The sequence below is a fragment of the Rana temporaria genome, chromosome 1, assembly GCF_905171775.1.
Source record: "Rana temporaria chromosome 1, aRanTem1.1, whole genome shotgun sequence".
Taxonomy (NCBI): domain Eukaryota; kingdom Metazoa; phylum Chordata; class Amphibia; order Anura; family Ranidae; genus Rana; species Rana temporaria.
In genome coordinates, this window is record NC_053489.1 from 249241418 (window position 1) to 249262325 (window position 20908).

The 20908-nt window shown below is 42.9% G+C and overlaps 1 protein-coding gene across 1 annotated transcript in view; it reads left to right on the top strand.

Moving 5' to 3' along the window:
• LOC120940484 (ubiquitin carboxyl-terminal hydrolase CYLD-like) overlaps positions 1–20908 on the top strand; it is a 56919-nt gene that overhangs the window by 6263 nt on the left and 29748 nt on the right. Inside the window, exons 2-5 of the mRNA XM_040353394.1 lie at positions 3494–3988; positions 5562–5940; positions 17920–17982; positions 20593–20855. Coding sequence (XP_040209328.1) covers positions 3536–3988; positions 5562–5940; positions 17920–17982; positions 20593–20855 — 1158 coding nt within the window. The 5' untranslated portion in view covers positions 3494–3535. The remainder of the gene's footprint in view (positions 1–3493; positions 3989–5561; positions 5941–17919; positions 17983–20592; positions 20856–20908) is intronic.

Consider the following 20908-nt stretch of genomic DNA (forward strand, 5'->3'; position numbering starts at 1 on the left):
GTTCAGAGAGCTAACATCCCTTATGATGGGATAGTTAGTTGTAAAGGAAGATCCTGTCATTCTGTGTAACAGTCACACAGGATCCTTGTGTACTATTATGCTGCTAGTGCTAGTAACAAACTGTATTAGAAACTCCTACCCGGTACTATAGGCCAGTGAACAGGCAGACAGACTTCTCCTTCTCTCTTGGGCCAAGCAATACTCAAGGTACTGGGGAAGAGGAAATAGAAATGGGAAGCAAGACTGGGAAAGAGGAAATAGAAATGGGAAGCAAGACTGGGGAAGAGGAAATAGAAATGGGAAGCAAGTCTGGGGAAGAGGAAATAGAAATGGGACGCAAGAAGAAAAAGGGATAGCAAAAAAGGACAGGAAGTGCGTTAACACCAGCAGTCTGCAACTTATTACTGTAGGTGGGGTGGCCAAGGGGGCCCTGGGTTTTTAAGACCACTCCTTTCATTGAGGGCTTGTGTCTTAGTTTCTGTTGGTCAACAATGACAGCTGATTTTTGGAACACCTTGACTAGTAAGGCCCATTTCTAATAGCAGGAATTGTTGTTGCTTTCAGCAATTTAGACTGGAGAGTAGCAAATGCTATGAGATGAGAACCTAGGCCCAGATTCTCGTAGATGGGCGTAAAACTCTGCGGGCGTAACGTATCTCATTTACGTTACGCCGCCGCAAGTTTTACAGGCAAGTGCTTTATTCACAAAGAACTTGCCTGTAAAGTTGCGGCGGCGTAGCGTAAATCACCCGGCGCAAGCCCGCCTAATTCAAATTAGCCGGGTAGGGGGCATGGAGCATTTAAATTAAGCGCGTTCCCGCGCCGGACGTACTGCGCATGCGCCGTCCGATAAAATATCCCAGGGTGCATTGCTCCAAATGACGTCGCAAGGACGTCATTGGTTTCGACGTGAACGTAAATGGCGTCCAGCCCCATTCACAGACGACTTGCGCAAACAACTTAAATTTACAAATTTCGACGCGGGAACGACGGCCATACTTGACATTGATTGCACCTCATATACCATGGGGCAACTTTACGGCGGGACAAGCCTAACGTAAACGTCGTAACTTTACTGCGTTGGCCGCGCGTACGTTCGGGAATTCGCGTATCTAGCTAATTTGCATACTCGACAGGGAAAGCGACGGAGGCGACACCTTGCGGCCAAAAAAAAAAATTACATTTAAAATCCGACAGCGTAAGAGCCTTACGCCTGTCGGATCTAATGGATATCTATGCGTAACTGATTCTAAGAATCAGTCGCATAGATACGACGGCCCAGATTAGGACTTACGACGGCGTACATGGCGTTGCGTCGTCGTAAGCCCTTTGAGTATCTGGGCCCTAGTCTCTAACCCAGGGGTCAGCAACCCATAGATCACAATCTACCAGTAGATTGTGATCAGGTAACTGGTAGATGGGCTGGGCTTGCTTATCCACCATCCCAGAGCATTAATCAGAGTGCAGTGTAGAGTGTCTACTTGTAAGTTGGAGCTGTAGTAGGGAGAAAAAGCTGCATTACCCAATGCCTCTTCTATAGTGCTGGCTCCTGTGCCAACTGCACGCCACCTCTTATCCCGGCTAGTGGTCTCCAGAATGGTGCCAGCAGCAGGAAAGAAGAGATCTTCGTGTCAGTTTGAAGCAATACACTGGTTATAATAGTATCGGGCTGATATCACACTGATGTGCGGCGGTTTTCCCACACCGCAGGTGTAGTGCAATGTACCTGCAGCTTTCCTGCGAGTTTCCTGCGCTTCGCCATAGGCTTCTATTATATCCTGCGGGTTTGGTGCACTTTCAGAAAGTGCACTAAACCTGCAGGATATAAAAGTCTATGGCAAAGCGCAGCTAGCCCAGGAAAGTCACAGATGGACTGCGCTGCATCTGCGGTACAAGTAAACCACAGCACATCAGTGTGAATGCAGCCTTATAAGGGGGCTCAGAACATTAAGGGTTCACTTACATTTGCAGTTTTGGGCGTGGTAAAACTTGATGTGTTTTTACCACATCTCCCCTTGGACTAAGCAGAAGCTTGCAGTTGTGGGGTTCTTGTAGAATGGCCCCATTTAATCAAATGGGTCGCGATTTTCAGGTAGCACCCACCAAAAGCCACAGGGGATTTAATTCCTGCTGTGGCATGTGTATACCTTTTGACTGCTGCCTCAGCAGCTAAATGGGGTAGGGATTGGGGGTGATAAACTGCAGGGTTTTACTGCCCTTCAACTTTACATGTGAACAAGCCCTAAGGGTGCCACTGCTGAATGCAAGTAAGAGCTCATTCACAAGTGCAGCAGGCACTTCTGTTCCTCTGAAAAGCGATCCAAGTTCGTTTGACAAGAGGTGAGGAGGCGATGTTGCCTCCTCACCTCCTGATTTTAAACTTATGATTGCTGTGCAGTGCATGTGATTGCAAAACGATAGTACGGCATTTAGAAGTTTAAATCGGGTGTGAGGTGACACTGTGCCCGGTGATCTTTGACTTCTCCCATGTTGTTCAGGTAGATCTTCACCTTATTAAAGTGGCTGTAAACCCTCAAATATACCCAGTGAAGTAAGCAGCCTCAGATGATACACCTAGATTAAACAAATCCTCCTACAAAAGTTTTTTACATGTATATCTGCTGTCTCAGCTTTATCTACTGTTAAGAAAGTGCACAGGGATGGGGGGGTTATTTACTAAAAGCAAATCCACTGTGCACTACAAGTGCACTTGGAAGTGCAGTCCCTGTAGATCTGAGGGGGACATGCAAAGAAAATAAGACGGCATTTTTGATTGGATGATAGAAATCAGCAGAGTTTCCCCTCATTTCAATCCCCCCCCCTCAGATCTACAGCACTTCCAAGTGCACTTGTAGAGCAAAGTGGATTTGCTTTTAGTAAATCAACCCCACGGTGTTAGAATTTTCATTTCCTCATTCAGCAGTAGAAGTGTAGTGTTGGATTAAACAGGGAGACTTGTCAGAAGTTATCATGCAGATAACAGAAGAACGGAGCAGGAGAAAGCCACAGGACTTGGTGCTTTGAAGAGAGATAAGAAAACATTGCAGATATACAGTATGTGCCCAGCTCAATTTTCATGAATCGGTTTTACATCCACTTTAAGGTTGCCTACCTCTGCTATAACTCTTTTGATTGCATATTGAAATTATTCCCCAAATTATGCCATGGTGCTGTCTTTTTTTAAGAGCAACATTACTATTATGTTATTAATCTGGTTTCTGTTACTGCCACATGCTCAGGGTAATAGACCCAATTTTGCCTTTATATAAAGCCTATACTGAGATCCGTACCAAACGTGACATTGTTGACGTTGGACAATACTGATTGCCTCCTGACTGTCTTTGGTATAAATTCAGAGTAAAGATACTTGTTCCAGATAAGTATTACGTGAAGCGTTGAAGCTTTTACATCAGTATAACTGCCAGACAGTTGCTTGTGCTAATATATTACAGCAGATTTTGACCCCTTTCTTTACCCCCTTTTCTTTTACCAGGTATTTTTGTGAACCTTCACATTGACTGTAATCAAGACTAGAATGTCATCTCCAAGATTTTTTATCGCAGCCCGGGACTTTTCATCACTTCTCCAGTCTTCTGATGGCACACCTGAGAGAGTAGAGAGAGGGAGCCTGTTAACATTAACCGGAAATCCGCCTTCTAATCCCAACAGGAAGGACAGTGCCCTTCATCATCCAGAGACACTTTGGCTTAGGGTTCATGAATCCAAAAAGTTGGTTGGTGTAAGCTCCGAGTCAGTACATGAAGTTGAAAAGTTGATTTGGAGTATGTTATTGGCAGTTACTGATGCAGAAGAGCGTCTAGTCTTTTATCGGGAACGCAGTAGGTTGAAGGAAGTTATGAACCTCGGCACTGGAGACTACGTACGTGTTCAGGTTATTTCATCCAGTGGACGCAAGGAGAGGGGTGTTTTGCGGTACAAAGGATCTGTCAATCACAAAGAAGAAATTCTTTTTGGAGTGCAGCTATTGGTAAGATCTATGCAGATATTCATATTTTGTACATGTATGTGACTCTAATGAGATTACTAACATATGCAATCATTCAACACGTTATCTGCTATCTGGACTACTGGAAGTTTGTGAAAAGGCTTACGTTAGCAACACTATGGTACAATTTTTTTTTTCCTAAATGGCTTCCTTTACCTTAGTGAAGTCCTCCTTCACTTACCTCATCCTTCGATTTTGCTTTTAAATGTCCTTATTTCTTCTGAGAAATTCTCACTTTCTGTTTTTTCTGTAACTACACACCGTAATGCAAGGCTTTCTCCCTGGTGTGGAGTGTAACAGCTTGTAAAATGCGGTATCTTGCGTTTTGCCACGTTTTGTTTATAGACATTTTTCATTCATATATATACACACACTCAAACGATAAATAGAAGCGTTATATATATATATATATATATATATATATATATATATAAATTCATTTTATAACACAGCATGTAAACGTGGCAAAACTGATGTTTTTACAACCGCCCTTCAGGGGCGGTTGTAAAACGTCCCGTGTACATTAAGCCTTATTGTCGCTTTCTTCCATGCAAACATCTCGTTCCTGTGTGTGGCCTTCTTTCTACATACCGTACCTCAGCAGTGACGGTGAGCCGGGGCGAGCACCTGTAGAGATATTGCACCTCGATGGCCTGAGCGGTGCTTGTTTTGTGTTTTAGACAGAAATTACACTTAGAGATTGATTTACTAAAACTGGTGAGTGCAAAATATGGTGCAGCTCTGCATAGAAACCAATTGGCTTCTGAATTCAGCTTGTCCAGCTTTAGTAAATCAACCCCCCTTAGTGCTCTGGATAGAGACACGTGCACACTATAACACAGGGGTCTCCAACTTCCTAAACAAAGGGCCAGTTAACACTGTCCTTCAGACTTTTGGGGGCTGGACTGTGGCCAGTGGGAGTTAATTAACAATGCAACTTTGGCATTGGGGGGGTGCCAGGGGCAGGAATAGTGCCCCATCATTGGCGTCAATAGGAGTAATCATGCCCCATTGTTGATGTCAGTAGTACGAATTATGCCCTATTGTTGGTGTCAGTGGGAGGGTCTTTTATCAGTGAAAGGGAACAGTGCCCCAAGGGCATGCGCAGTAAGTATTCAGCTGACGGAACATCACTTCTGTTACCTAATCTGACCGGTCACCTATTCTGATGGAACACCGGAGAAAGGCAAGCAAAGGGCCACAGTTTGGAGACCACTTCTATAGAGAGATATTCTTTGTTCATAATTCATGTCTGAGGTTTACAACCAATTTAAAAAAAATTCAGTTCTAGCTGGTAGCCTTCACTTCCAAGGCCTAGTTAAATGATGCACATGCCTTGGAGTCTTCCTTTCTTCTCATACTACAATGTGTTCTATTAGATGTACAAGTGAATGAGAAGGGTCACCCTTATGTGTTTCAACCACCCATTCTCACAACTGTCCCAAACATTAGGCCTACATTTTTTTATTATTATTATTTTTTCCTCCTATGACATATGTGACCTCACGTGTAAGTCATTTTTTTTGTTTCATTTTCTTTTGTTGTGCATTCACAGGGATCTGCAGAGGGAAAGGGCTTCACCGATGGCTCATTCCGTGGACACAGGTTTTTCCACTGTAATGAGAATTGCGGAGTCTTTGTTCCAGGAAGTAGGCTGGAGCGGGATTTGGGAAAACACCAAGTTCGGAAACAGAGTGACATGGATGACAAGCCTTCAGGAGAGCAAGACGAATTAGTGCACAGACCCAGGAACCACCAGAAACCACTGACATTTTTGCCACGGGGAGTTAAGCACCCGAGCCCACCAAGAGCTGTGGAGAAAAGCCGGGAGGTTCAGAGAGCTGATGAGAAAGACAGAGAAGGACCAAAAGCCAGCGAGAATAAGCATGAGGCTCCAAGAGTTGTTGAGAAAGACAGAGAGATGCCTAAGGGTGGTGAGATATCATTTTTATATATACTGTATATGCGTCTAGTATTTTCTTTTGGGTCTGTTTCTGGTTTAGGAGTTCCAATTAAACTGCAGCAAGATTGTGTTTTTTTTTTTAAATAATGCTACAAAGTGCATTGAGGGAGTGCTGACTGCAGTATCCAAAAGAACCAAATCATCTCAGAATTTTTCTATCCTTTTTTTTATTTTTTTTCAGTGTGTGTGTGTGTGTGTGTGTGTGTGTGTGTGTGTGTGTGTGTGTGTGTTTTTTTATTTTTATTACAAACATTTCATACTTGCCTCCTCTGTGCAGTTGGTTTTGCACAGAGCAGCCTGGATCCTCCTCTTCTCGGGTACCTCTTTGGTGCTTCTGGCCCCTCCCTCCTGTCGAGTGCCCGCACAGCAAGCGGCTTGCTTTTGTCGCCCTACATGGAGACCATAAGACCCCACATCTCTCCTCCAGGCTTGAAAGCATGAGATCGTGAAAAATTCACCGATCACCGATCTCATGCCGACAGCCGCGATTGCGGCTTTGTTTATTTCCGGGTAAAAAATGTGTATATATATATATATATATGTTTTGGGCATATTTTATTATAGCAAAAAGTAAAAGATATTGCATTTTTTTTCAAAATTGTCGCTCTATTTTTGTTTTGTTTTGTTTTGTTTATAGCGTAAAAAATAAAAACCACAGAGGTGATCAAATACCAACAAAAGAAAGCTCTATTTGTGGGGAAAAAAGGACGCCAATTTTGTTTGGGAGCCACGTCGCAAAAAGTGGCCTGGTCTTTGGCCAGCGAAATGGTCCGTGGCTTAAGTGGTTAAAGTGCATTTTTTTTCCCACAAAAGAAAATTGCATTTGAAGGACCGCTGTGCAAATATATAAAATATTGCAACAACCACCATTTTATTCTCTAGAATATCTGCTAAAAAATATATATATATGCATGTGTGTGTTGGTTCCAAGTCATTTTGTAGCAAAACAATTATGATTTTAACTTGAAGAGTCAGAAAGGTTTAGAGCCCTTTCACACTGGGGTGGTAGCGGTAAAGTGCCGATAGTTTTAGCGGCACTTAACCACTGTTCTAGCAAACACACAGAGAGTCGTCCTGGGACTTTGAGTGAGGTGAACACAATAAGCCACTGAATATCAAAAGATTAAAATGGTATTTACTATATTTACAAGAAATAATATACATGAATGGTGTAGACAAAAGCATAGCCAATAAAAAATTGCACATGATAGAAGTAACATTGGTACATGTAGATATCATACAGTATGCACAGTATCTCACATTTTGTGAGACATAGCTCGCTTCCCTTGGGGTGGATGCATGTGTGATGTAGCGATCTGCAGAGCCAAATTGCTGAATCCCAAAAGGCAGCAGTGGCTGATGTATGGCATGGTAGCTGAGGAGGAGAGAGCGGCTGCAACCACCACCAGGGGACAGACGAAAGGTAGACATAGTGGGAGTGTGTAACCCTAAGGGTCTCACATTGTCCATTTGTAAATGTCAGCTAATCAAATGATAGAACAGACATTGAGGCCCAAGGATGAGTGGGAGGAAGGTGCAACAGAAAAAAAGGGGATATCTAGGAAGGCAATCCCTGTATAAGATATTGGCAGAGTCCGCTGTCCCGCGTGTAATGGAAATCGGTAAATCTCCTCGTTAACCGATTCCCATTCCACACGGGACGGTTGGGTTAAAGGGTTTAAAAGAGCCCGTGTTGCGCCGCTGCCAAAGTGCTTTGCAGGCGATTCTGCAACGTTGCCCATGCATTCCAGTGGGCAGGGCCAGCGGAGGAGTCGTGTATACACCACTCGCAAACCACCCTGAAGATGCTGCTTACAGGACTTTTGCTGCAAGCGCACCACCCCAGTGTGAAAGCACTCAGGCTTTCACACTGGGACTGCAGATGAGGCATTTTTCAGGTGCTATTTTTAGCGCTAAAGCGCCTGAAAAACGCCCCAGTGTGAAAGAGGTCTAAGTCTTTAAGAGATTACATTTTCTCCCTCATTTACAGACCGAACTTCATTCCTCTGATCTAAAGAACAAAAGGTTACACTGTTTATAGTTGGCTCAGCTGCTGAGGAATGCTGTGAAACTTGGCAGACTGCCTGTTTTTTGTTTAGTTTTTTTTTTTTGACAGCTGTCGGCTTGCGCAGCTCTAATATGTGCCTATAAATGGCATATTCACTTCATCTTTAGGTATGTACAATGTATTGTGACCTTGTATTGATGCACAGACAGGCCTAGAAAAGACCCATGTAAAAATAGTGCTCTGGGGCCGCTGCTCTTGTTCCTTGCTCATCAGCCCTCCGTTAACATAAATTTTCTCTAGCTGGCTAAGTACTACCGAGACTAAGGATAACATCATCCCTCCATATACTTGCATACTTAAAAATCCTTGTGACAATGTGGTAATCAGCCATTGATTCACATAGCCTGAATTATGCCCTGATTAGCATCGTCTTCTCTGTATCCTGATTGTAATCTGAATTTTAAAATGCATTCATTATCCACCTTTTTTGTGTTAAATAGTTACAAGAGCCAAAAACTGTGCTTGAAATCGAGAAATACATTAAAGCGTTAGTAGTATATACTGACGTAGCACTGACATTATAGGAAGCAACATAAGGGGCTAGGTAATGCTATTTGGTTATGAGGGCTGAACCATTTCAAATGAACTGACAGATGGAGTGAACTCTCTACCAAATCTTCCGCCACACTGTTTTAATCCTGGCCACAGGATATGCTTCGCCACATATAACCAGGGATTTACATAATGGAGTTTATTTTATTTGAAGCACAAGTTCAGCTTTTTTTTCTTGGAAAGAATGTGGTGTCACAAGAACGGGAAACAAGCTGATTTTTTTTTCCCCAGGGGGCATCAGAGACCGTAATAAAAACTTGGCAGTTTGTTAAAACAGAATTGTTAATGCAAAAGTTTAATGTATTCACTGAGAAAAGAATTTGGGTTATTATTTGCAATGGTTACCATAAGAACCCTCAGATATAAAAATATGCGCATATATATGATCACAAAATATTAACAAAAACGAATTGTGATATTTACATAGGTGAGTATCATGGTAAAATGATAAATCTTTAACCACTTGCTTACTGGGCACATATACCCCCTTCCTGCCCAGGCGAGATTTCAGCTCCCAAACAAAATTGGCGTCCTTTTTTTCCCACAAATAGAGCTTTCTTTTGGTGGTATTTGATCATCTCTGCGGTTTTTATTTTTTTTGCGCTATAGACAAAAATAGCGCGACAATTTTGAAAAAAACACAATATTTTTTACTTTTTGCTATAATAAATATCCAATTTTTTTTTAACCACTTCCTTACTGGGCACTTAAACCCCCTTCCTGCCCAGACCAATTTTCAGCTTTTAGCTCTGACGCATTTTGAATGACAATTTCTCACAAATAGAGCTTTCTTTTGGTGGTATTTGATCATCTCTTCGATTTTTATTTTTTGCGCTATAAACAAAAAAACTCAATTTTTTTACTTTTTGTTATAGTAATATCCCAATTTTTTTTTAAAAAAATATATATTTTATTCCTCCAGTTTAGGCCGATCCGTATTCAGGACTGCGATATTACGGCGGACACATCGGACACTTTTCATACATTTTTGGGACCATTCACATTTATACAGTGAACAGTGCTATAAAACTGCACTGATTACTGTATAAATGTGACTGGCAGGGAAGGGGTTAAAACTAGGGGGTGATCAAGGGGTTATATGTGTACCTTGCTAGGTGATTCTTACTGTGGGGGGAGGGGACTGACTGGGGGAGGTGACCGATGGTTGTCCCTATGTACAAGGGACACATCATTGGTCTCCTCTCCCTGACAGAATGTGGATCTCTGTGTTTACACACAGAGATCCACGTCCCTGGCTCTGTGACTGCTGATCGCTGGTGCCTGGTGGACAGCGCCGGGAGGCCAGAGGCCGTATATTGATGGCCTCCTGGCATTTTAGGGCCGTAAAAAGTCGATGGGCGGATGGGAAGTGGTTAAAGTATGTAAAAAAATAAATATACAATAGGAAATTGGAAAAAAATCATACAAATTAAACAGTCCACCAATGTGCATAGACAGGAGGTTCAAAGTAAAAAACCCAATATGATAAGATGAATGTACATCAACCACTTTCACTGGAACAGGGGCCTCAAAAGAAGTGGAATTAAGACTTGCAGAGAAAGCCGCCACCAACTGTATCAAGGCTTACCAGAGGTTGTGGACTTAAAGGGGTAAATACTAGGAGGATAGTCTCGATATTCATACGTGTGTGAACACACCCGATGTCTTATCAGACGAAACGCATCAGGGGACACCTGCCTCTGAGCCAGCACAGATGGTAATTAGACACTCCCAGAAGAGGAGAGCGCTTTGATCTGCAAGGAGGTGGGCTCTGTTATAGAATTGATTTTTTCCTGGAGTAGTCAAATTTGCTAGCAGGTTCAGAGGCACATTTACAAGTGAAAGCAATTATTTATGGAAAAGAAAAATACTGCACGTAACCATTTAAACAATTTTCCTGTGCTTTTACTTGTAATTTTTAAAGCGGAACTTCAGTCATTTTTTCAACGTTCCATCTATTAAATCTTCTGCCCTTGTTGTTTTTAACTTTGGATAGTAAAACATTTTATTTCTGCCAGTAAATACCTTATACAGCCCACTTCCTGTTTCTTGTCTGGTAAAAAGCCTAGGCTTATCTTTTCTTCTCTCTCTCTCTCTCAACAGCCCACTGTTAAAATGATTGCAGCCAGACTCGGTGGAGAGAGATTTAATATGCAAAGTGGTTGGAGGGAAACTTATTTAAGTTGTTGATAGGGTCTGTTTAAAATGTTTTTGTTTTTACAAGCTTCCTTTTTGATATTGTATTTCATAATGTACAGTACATGTTGCCGAGAATGTGTTTCTAGCACGACAGCATCGCGCTGATTCTCGGCGACATGGTGCCGACATCTCGCACTCGCTGGAATAGACAAAGCACATTCCAGCGAGCGTGTCATAGAAGCGACGGGAGATCCGACTTGGATTCCCGCCAATTCTAGCTGCGGCATTTGGTATGCATGCCTGAGAGGGAGAACTCCACGCCAATTGTTTAAATAAAAAGAACGACATGGGTTCCCCCCATAGGAGCATACCAGGCCCTTAGGTCTGGTATGGGTTGTAAGGAGACCCCCCCCCCCTACGCCGAAAAACCGACGTAGGGGGTCCCCCTACAATCCATACCAGACCCGTATCCAAAGCACGCTACCCGGCCGGCCAGGAAAGGAGTGGGGATGAGCGAGCTCCCCTCCTGAGCCGTACCAGGCCGCATGCCCTCAACATGGGGGGGTTGGGTGCTCTGGGGCAGGGGGGCGCACTGCGGGGCCCCCCCACCCCAGAGCACCCTGTCCCCATGTTGATAAGGACAGGGCCTCTTCCCGACAACCCTGGCCGTTGGTTGTCGGGGTCTGCGGGCGGGGGGCTTATCGGAATCTGGGAGCCCCCTCAAATAAGGGGGCCCCCAGATACCGGCCCCCCACCCTAAGTGAATGGATATGGGGTACATCGTACCCCTAACCATTCACCTGGAGGCAAAGTGTTTAAAGTTAATAAACACACGACACAGGGTTTTTAAAATAATTTATTAGTCTGCTCCGGGGGCCCCCCCTGTCTTCTTTAGCTCTTTTAGCAGGGGGGGCTTCTTCTTCCGCTCTCCGGGGGTCTCCTCCGCTCTCGGGGGGTCTTCTTCCATCTTCGCCGCTCTCCGCTGTTGACTCGGCGCTCCCCCGGTTCTTCTCCCGCTGTCCGGTGCCTTCTCCTTCAGGGCTGGCCGCCGCTATCTTCGTGTGTTAGCTCAATTACTAGCAGAAGGCCAGCCCGGCTCTTCTGTGACGTCTTCTCTTCTCTTCTTCTCCCTTCTTCCGATGTTCAACCGACGCCTCTTCTCGCTGCAATGACGGGTGCGCGGTGTGCATCCGACTTATATAGGCCTCACAGTCCCATCATGCTCCGGTACCTACCCACGTGTGATAAATGTAGATGTAGATAAATGTGTAGATAAATGTTCCGACGACTCAGTTTTTTGTACTTCTGACTCCCCGACTCCGACTCCGCTGTATTAATATGCAAATGTATTTTATACATTCCTTGAACGAAAGAAAGGCAACATACATGTCATTACCACAGGACTACTGGCTGGGAAGCCAACAGTCTACTGTATTGAACAGTTTAAGAAAAAGACAAACACAATGAAAACAACAAAGTTTTATTAATTTTTAAAAGTATAAGTATTGCTGCTTCTAATTGTGCGTTGCGTGCCATACAGTGAAGCACATGAAAAGCATGCTTCTTCACGGTCACTTAACGTGTTCGTTTTGCGGTTACGTGAGGCACTGCATGCATTGGTCTTTATTCTTACAGTAGAGAAGTCATTAATTATAACTTTTTGTGAATTGGGACATTTAAATTTGCAATCTAAATTTAGTAGGAGTCGTGGGTTGGAGTCGGTGCATTGTTTACCATTGGTACCCAAAATTTCCTCCGACTTCGACTCCGACTCCACAGCACTGGACAATTTTAAAAATAAAAGCAATATTTTTCTTTTACTTTTTTGCTTTAGTATCCCCGAAAATATAGTAAAAAACTAATTTCTTCATCAGTTTAGGCCAATATGTAGTCTACATATTTTTGTTAAAAAAAAAATCACAATAAGCCGATAATGATTGGTTTGCGCAAAAGTAGCGTCTACAAAATAGGGGCATTTTTATTATTATTTATTTTTACTAGTAATGTCGGTGATCATGTATTTTTATCGGGACTGCGACATTGCAGCGGACAAATCAGATTTTTTTGGGGGGGGGATCAGTGACATTTATACAGTGATCTGTGCATTTTTATAGCACTGATGTCACTGGCAGGGAAGGGGTTAACACTAGTGGTGATCAAGGGGTTAAATGTGTTCCCTAGGCAGGTGTTTCTAACTGTGGTGGGACTGTACTGACTGGAGGAGGAGAGAGATCACTGTTTCTGATCAGACAAGCTCTCTGTGGCGCGATTGCGGGTGGCCGGCCGACATCACGGGCGCCAATCACGCGCATCGGCTCCGTCGCCACGCAGCAGGTGCACTCGTCGCACTGTATCTATTACACAAACTGATGTACAGTTACGGCAATTTGCGTAATTGTACCAACCTGCCGCAGTATATGGACAGCGACTGGTCGGCAAGTGGTTAAAGAGACACTGGCACAAAAACATCTATATTTCTTACCTTGGATTCTGAAAAAAACATTTGCCAGGGTACCTGTGGACTACCGTACATAATGTATTTTTAACTATAATGGAATATATTCTGAACCTTCTGCTTGACTGTACACATCCAGGGCTGATGCAAGGATTTTTAACACCCTAGGCGAAACCTCATTATTTTTGGGGAGACCCAGAGAGAGGGGGCCCTACAGGACTATCCATGGAGAGACTGTCTCCTTTCCTTCTCAGGCTGTCTCACGCAGCCAGCCAATGAGGTAGAAGAAGCCCCTTCGGCGCCCCCTAATGGTGTGTGCTCTAGGCTGGTGCCTACCTTGCCTATTGGTAGCGCTGGCCCTGTACACAGCTAATGTATTATTAGACAGTTTTATAATTACTAGTAGCATTTGCCAGGGATGCCTGCTTTCTCCTTTATTTTTTCTTTAATGATGGAACCCCTGGCGACAGTAATCGGACATAACCAATTAGTCTCGGAAATTGATATTGCTCACCGCTCTCACCAGATTGGATTGTTTGCTAATGATGTAATTCTTATGTTAACTAAGCATGCTGCTTTCTTGCATGTAGTGCAGGAGGTGATTCATTTGTTTTGAAAAGTGAATGCTACAAAATCTCCAGTCTTGCCTGTTGGTGTGGACAGTTCTACACCAACAAGTACATTCCATATTTGAGCATTAATTTAACCTCGCATTTTGCTAAGATATACAGTATCTCACAAAAGTGAGTACACCCCTCGTATTTTTGTGAATATTTTATTCTATCTTTTCATGTGACAACACTGAAGAAATTACACTTTTCTACAATGTAAAGTAGTGATTGTACAGCTTGTATAACAGTGTAAATTTGCCGTCCCCTCAAAATAACTCAACACACAGCCATTAATGTCTAAATCGCTGGCAACAAAAGTCAGTACACCCCTAAGTGAAAATGTCCAAATTGGGTCCAAAGTGTCAATTTTTTTGTGTGGCCACCATTATTTTCCAGCACTTCCTATACCACTTAAGACCCGGACCATTATGCAGGTTAAGGACTTTGCCCCTTTTTGCGATTCGGCACTGCGTTGCTTTAACTGACAATTGCACGTCGTGCGACGTGGCTCCCAAACAAAATTGGGGTCCTTTTTTTTTTTTTTTTTTTTTTTTTCACAAATAGAGCTTTCTTTTGGTGGTATTTGATCACCTCTGTGGTTTTTATTTTTTGCGCGTGACTCCATATAATGGATAAATTTAATAAAAAACAAATAAAAAACTCACATTTAGGTAGTGAAGTCGGAAAAAATATCAACGAGCGCCAAACTCGTATTTAAAATTTCAGACTCGGTCAGACTGCATTTTCTCAAATCTTTACCTGTTCGAGGTACCCCACAGTGTCACGCTATATGCATTGCATATATCTTCTCTTTTCCATGACACACATTGGCTGTCTTAGGAGTCAGGAGGAGGTGTTTTATCAGCCCACACATCCAGTTGCGATCAGGATCTTGGTTAGCTGTTTGGATAAGCAGCTGTGAGGTGAGCTGCCAGCACATCAAAGGTGTCATCACTGAAGATTTCATTTGTGCACATTGCAATTTTGGTGGAGGTGTTTTATCTAGACACTGTTCTGTGGAGGAATAGCTGGACTGCTAGATTTGATCTTATTTATGGACAGGTCTTTATCACATGTGTGATTTTTGATAGTTTTGCAACTGTTAAATCTTTACAGGATTATAGGCGTTTGTTCACTTTCATCTGTATTGTTCATTGTAGTATCATCAGATACCTTAATAAAAATTTTTTTTTAAATGTTTTTTATTTTTTTATTTCACTGTTTAAGTTCACCCACGATCCCTTTACTTTGCATTCCCTTTTCACTTCCACCTTCCCATTTCCTCCCTCCACAGCGCAGCTACCATACTTCACATTATTATCACTTTTTCTGTTGGGATCAGATCCACAGTCCCCCCCCCCCCCCCCCCAGTCCGTCAGACAGCGCCGGAGTTCTCTATTCCTTTAGTATTCTTCTACCTATTTCTGGTAAAAAAAAATCGCAATAAGCGTTTATCGATTGGTTTGCGCAAAATTTATAGCGTTTACAAAATAGGGGATATTTTTATGGCATTTTCATTAATAATTTTTTTTTTTTTTACTACTAATGGCGGCGATCAACTTTTTTTTTTTTTTTCTTGAGTGCGACATGGCGGACACATCGGACACTTTTGACACATTTTTGGGACCATTGTCATTTTCACAGCGAAAAGTGCTATAAAAATGCACTGATTACTGTGAAAATTACAATGGCAGTGAAGGGGTTAACCACTAGGGGGCGCTGTAGGGGATAAGTGTGTCCTAGGGGAGTGATTCTTACTGTAGAGGGGTGTGGCTGTAGGCGTGACGTCACTGATCGTCGTTCCCTATATCAGGGAACAGACGATCAGTGTCACTGCCACATTGAAGAACAGGGAAGGTGTGTTTACACTCACCTCTCCCCGTTCTTCAGCTCCTGTGACCGATCGCGGGACACTGGCGGCGATCAGGTTCCGCAGGAGCCTTTAAGAGCCCAGCCGTGCCATTCTGCAAACGTAAATGTGCAGGAGGCGGTCCTTAAGTGGTTAAAGGGGTTAAAAGGGTTGCATAGAATGCATTAAGGTGAAAAAACTTTTACCTTTACAACCCATTTAACCCCCCTGGGCATGAAGTTCACAGGTTGCCACTGGAGTCCTCTTTCACTCCTCCATGATGACATCACTGAGCTGGTGGATGCTATAGACCTTCCGCTCTTCCACTTTCCATTTGAGGATATCCCCACAAATGCTCAATAGGGTTTGGGTCTGGAGACATGCTTGGCCAGTCCATCACCTTTACCCTCAGCTTCTTTAGCAAGGCAGTGGACGTCTTGGAGGTGTGTTTGGGGTCGTTATCATGTTAAAATACTGCCCTGCCCTGCGTATATACTGGATCAAGCTCTGCTTCAGTATGTCACAGTACATGTTGGCATTCATGGTTCCCTCAATGAACTGTAGCTCCCCAGTGCCGGCAGCACCCATGCAGCCCCAGACCATGACACTCCCACCACCATGCTTGACTGTAGGCAAGACACGCTTGTCTTTGTACTCCTCACCTGGTTTCCACCACACACGCTTGACACCATCTGATTCAAATACGTTTATCTTGGTCTCATCAGACCACAGGATCTGGTTCCAGTAATCCATGTCCTTAGGCTCCATTCACACCTAGGCGTTTTAACGCCTGAAGCCCGACGCTATTGCAGCCTAAAATACGCTGGAGGGGTGATTTAACATTGTTCTCTATGGAGATGGTTCACATCTCCACGCCGAACGCCAAAACGCCGTACGCTTGAAGCTCAAAACAAGTCCCTGACCCTTATTTTCAGGCGGGTTCGGCATAGCCGACAATGTTAAATCACCCCTCCAGCGAAAACGAGGGTAAAAAACTACGCGTTTTGTCGCGGCAAATCGCGGTACAAAACGCCGCGCTAAGGTGTGAATGCAGCCTTAGTCTGCTTGTCTTCAGCAAACTGCGGGCTTTTTTGTGCATCATCTTTAGAAGAGGCTTCTATCTGGGACCACAGCCATACAGACCAATTTGATCCAGGTTGCAATGTATGGTCTGACACTGACAGGCTGACCCCCCCTGCAGCAAAGGATCCTATATAACATACTGTCAAAACACAAATCTCTAGGCAGCATTTTTTTCTGTTTTTACAGGATTATTATAGGGTGTGCTTATTGGTTCAATTGAAGGCATGGTTGAACCTGGCAAACTTTGCACCTATAGAGTGAGCAATATACGTAATTGAGATCTTTAAATCCTTACTATAATCAAAAGCAACAGCTCAACAAGTGCATACCCCTCCATAAAGCATCTTTACTGGCTTGGGAATCTATTACAATTCAACTCTTCAAAGGTATTGCATGTGTTGCTTAGTTTCTCTTTAAGAGTAAATAAGCATTCCTTTCCATCTTTAAACAACTGTTCTTCATAAGGCTTCATTCACACCTGAGCGTATTGATTTACTGGCGTTTTTTATTTTTTTGCAGCTTTTTACAAGCTTTTTAAAAACATTTTAGAAGTGTATTACAAGCGTTTTACAGCTTCAGGCGTTTTTTGTTTAGCCAAGAAAAAGCACTAGGGGGCGGAGAGCTGCTATTTGAGCGTTTTTCTGCTCAAGTCAGTCGTTTCTATTGAAGTCTATGGGGCCAAAAAATGCTTGCAATCTGCCCAAAAAAAGGTCATGTACTTTTTAAGCTTCAGGCGTTTTTTTTTTTTTTTTTTTTTCCACTGCTTCGACATTTCTGCAAATTTTACATTTTCTAAGCACCGAGAATTTTATGTAGTGCTTTACATATACCGTATATTGTACATTCATATTAGTCCCTGCCCTCAAGGAGCTTACAATCTAAGGCACCTAGCTCACAATAATACATACACATACTTAGGTCAATTTAGACAGGATACGATATGGAGTATTTTCTATGCAATTCAAAATGTAAATTGGATTGCATGTTTTACCTTATGGAGGTGTATGTACCTGAGCAATAATAAAAAATTATTGGAAAATAAATTCCCTTTAAACGTCATGGCCTGCCATTCCTAGCTACAGCAGATTGCAGCATGATTTGTTTTCATGCTGTGGGCTTCCTTTCCATTCTGTTGATTGTATATAGGCATTTGTTATACATTGTCTGAGTTTTTTTTTTTTTTTTTATTTCAGCAATGCCACCGGATGAAGAACGAAAAAGGAAGCGATCTGCTCCAGAGGAGAACACATTACATGGTAATGTCATTTAGTCAAGACAATGTGGCTCTAATTTTAGTCTCACATACAGTAAATACGTCACAAAGGCCTAATGTGAACTTTAGGTCACAAGTATATGCAGCACATGCATGGAAGCTGCTGATTAGGCCTTCATCCTCTATTTTCTTTCCTAAAAATTAAAGTGGAGTTCCAACAACATATAGACTTTAAAAAAAAGAAAATGCATCTATTCACATCATACTATACTAATGTGGCACTCATTATTCTTCTAAATTACATCACTACAGTTAAAAAATAACCTTATATTTGTCCTTCTTGTGAGTTCCCATCTTGCTTGTGGGCAGGTGAAATTCACAAGGATAATCTTCCGGTATACGGTGCTGCTGAATAACCAGCACGCACCGCCTGTTCTCACGCATTGGACAGTTTGCAGCGCAGCAAACGTCTCAGGTTGCCATCACAATGGGCGGTGGCAGAAGTGCCCGTCCTGTTGTGATGGCAATGAAGATATCTTGTGATGATGAGCGGCGGCGATCCACACTGACCCCTGGGAATGATGACACAAAGGCCCCCGGAGACAGTGCGCCACCCGATATGAGACAGATATCCGCGGGTGGGAGAAGGCGGAAGAGAAAAGGAAAATCTTAGAATGATGGTGAGCTACCAAGAAAAGAAATGCCCATTGCTGAAAATATGGCCAATATCAAACACAATGCGCATAAGATAAAGTGAGTGGAACTCCCCTTTTAACATTCTTATATATAATAAGGGCAGAGTAATAGTAGGCGGGAGTTCCATAAAGTCTGTTTTTTTTTTTTTAAAGTACAAGGCTAATGGATAAAGATATATAATATATGTCAAGTTGAGCAACTGTAAATTATTCTGTAAATCTCCTTTTAAAACAACAAAACGAGAATGGACAAATTGAACATTTTTTTTATATGTGCTTTTAAATCTGCTGGCAGGATTGGTAGATTTACTCTGCTCATACATATAACTGACATTATATGCATATTAATGCCCTTTACGGTCCTTACATATGATACTGATATATGAATGCCCGATCTTCATGGCAGTAAGTTCCTGCACAAAAAAAAGTGAGTATGGGCCATATAGTGCCAGCCAATGTATGCGCGCATACAAATTCTAGCTCCCAGAATGCCATGTGTACATGTGTACTCATGAAAAAATACTGCATAGTAACGCAGATTTTTGTTTAATGCTCTAAGCACAGTGATAGTTTACTGATATGTAAATCAATGTGCTGCATTCAGATCAGTATAATAAAAAAAGCTTGGGGGGGGGGGGGGGCGCCCAACATTTTTGTGGTTTTGGCACCAGTGTGCAAGAGTATCTGCAAATGAATGAATGAATGAATAGAAAAGTACCGTTGTCCTTTGTAGATCTTAATTCCCACTTTTTAACAATGTATATAAACACTGGGCTAGATTCAGATAGGTTACGTGGATCTAAAGATCCGCTAACCTATCTGATTTACGTTACGCCGCCGCAATTTTTTGAGGCAAGTGCTTTATTCAGAAAGCACTTGCCTCTAAAGTTGCGGCGGCGTATCGTAAATCCCCCGGCGGAATTCAAATTCCGCGGCTAGGGGGCGTGTACAATTTAAATCAGGCGCGTCCGCGCGCCGATCGAACAGCGCATGCGCCGTCCGCAAATTTTCCCAGCGTGCATTGCTCCAAATGACGTCGCAAGGACGTCATTGGTTTCGACGTTAACGTAAATTGCGTCCGGCCGTATTTGCAAACGACTTACGCAAACAACGTAAAAAATTCAAAACTCGGCGCGGGAACGACGGCCATACTTAACATAGGATACGCCGCACTTACCCCTCCTATAGCAGGGGTAACTTTCTGCCGGAAAAAGCCGAACGTAAACGACGTAAAAAAAAGCGCCGGGCGGTCGTTCGTTTCTGAATCGGCGTAAATGTTCATTTGCATATTGGACGCGTAAAAGGTACGGAAGCGCCACCTAGCGGCCGGCCTGGAATTGCAGCCTAAGATCCGACGGTGTAAGTCACTTACACCTGTCGGATCTTAGGCATATCTATGCGTAACCTGATTCTATGAATCGGTCGCATAGATACGACCGGCCGGACTCAGAGATACGACGGCGTATCAGGAGATACGCAGTCGTATCTTCTTTCTGAATCCGGCCCACTGTGTCTGAAGGTCTGTTTTTTTGACAGCAGCATCTATGACTGTTTTTATTTACACAGCAATTCTCAGCTGTCATTTGGATGACTGAAAATTGCTGGAAAATACAGGGGGTGGTGGAGCGGCAGCAGGGCTGAAGGACCGGTCCAGATATACACAAGTGGTTAATAAAACTTGCAAAAGCTGAAAACCGAGCAATCTCTTCACTTTATTAAAACTGGATTATTAGTTGCCTTTGCAAGTAGTACAAAGAAGGATGTATGTGAATAATATGCCTTTCAGAAAAAACACACAGACTCTGGGAGTATTTACCAATATCATACAGGATACACTAAACTGAACTGTATGTGTGTAGACAGGCCTATTTAATAAAGCATTTGGGTCTATGATCAATGCAGAATTCATAATCAAAAAGAGCTTAATAATAATTACAGCATGATGTGATGTTTAACAGCTGAAGAGGATGAACCACAACCATTGAACAATCCTCTTGAAGTGGAAGACCAAGTATGTAACCATCCGACAGAAGACCACCACCCCCCATCCAGTCTGTACCATCCTCCTGGAAATGGCAGCCTGTTGTCTGAACCAGAATCTATAAGACATGGTTTGGAACTCAATTCTATGGTTGAGGTGAACGATCCTCCCATATATGGAGTGATCCGATGGATAGGACACACCCCTGACTCTCCCGGGACCATTGCTGGCCTTGAAATGGTAATCTTGCCTTTTGTAATATTTTGTGTATTATTCCTAAAAAGTGTTAGAAT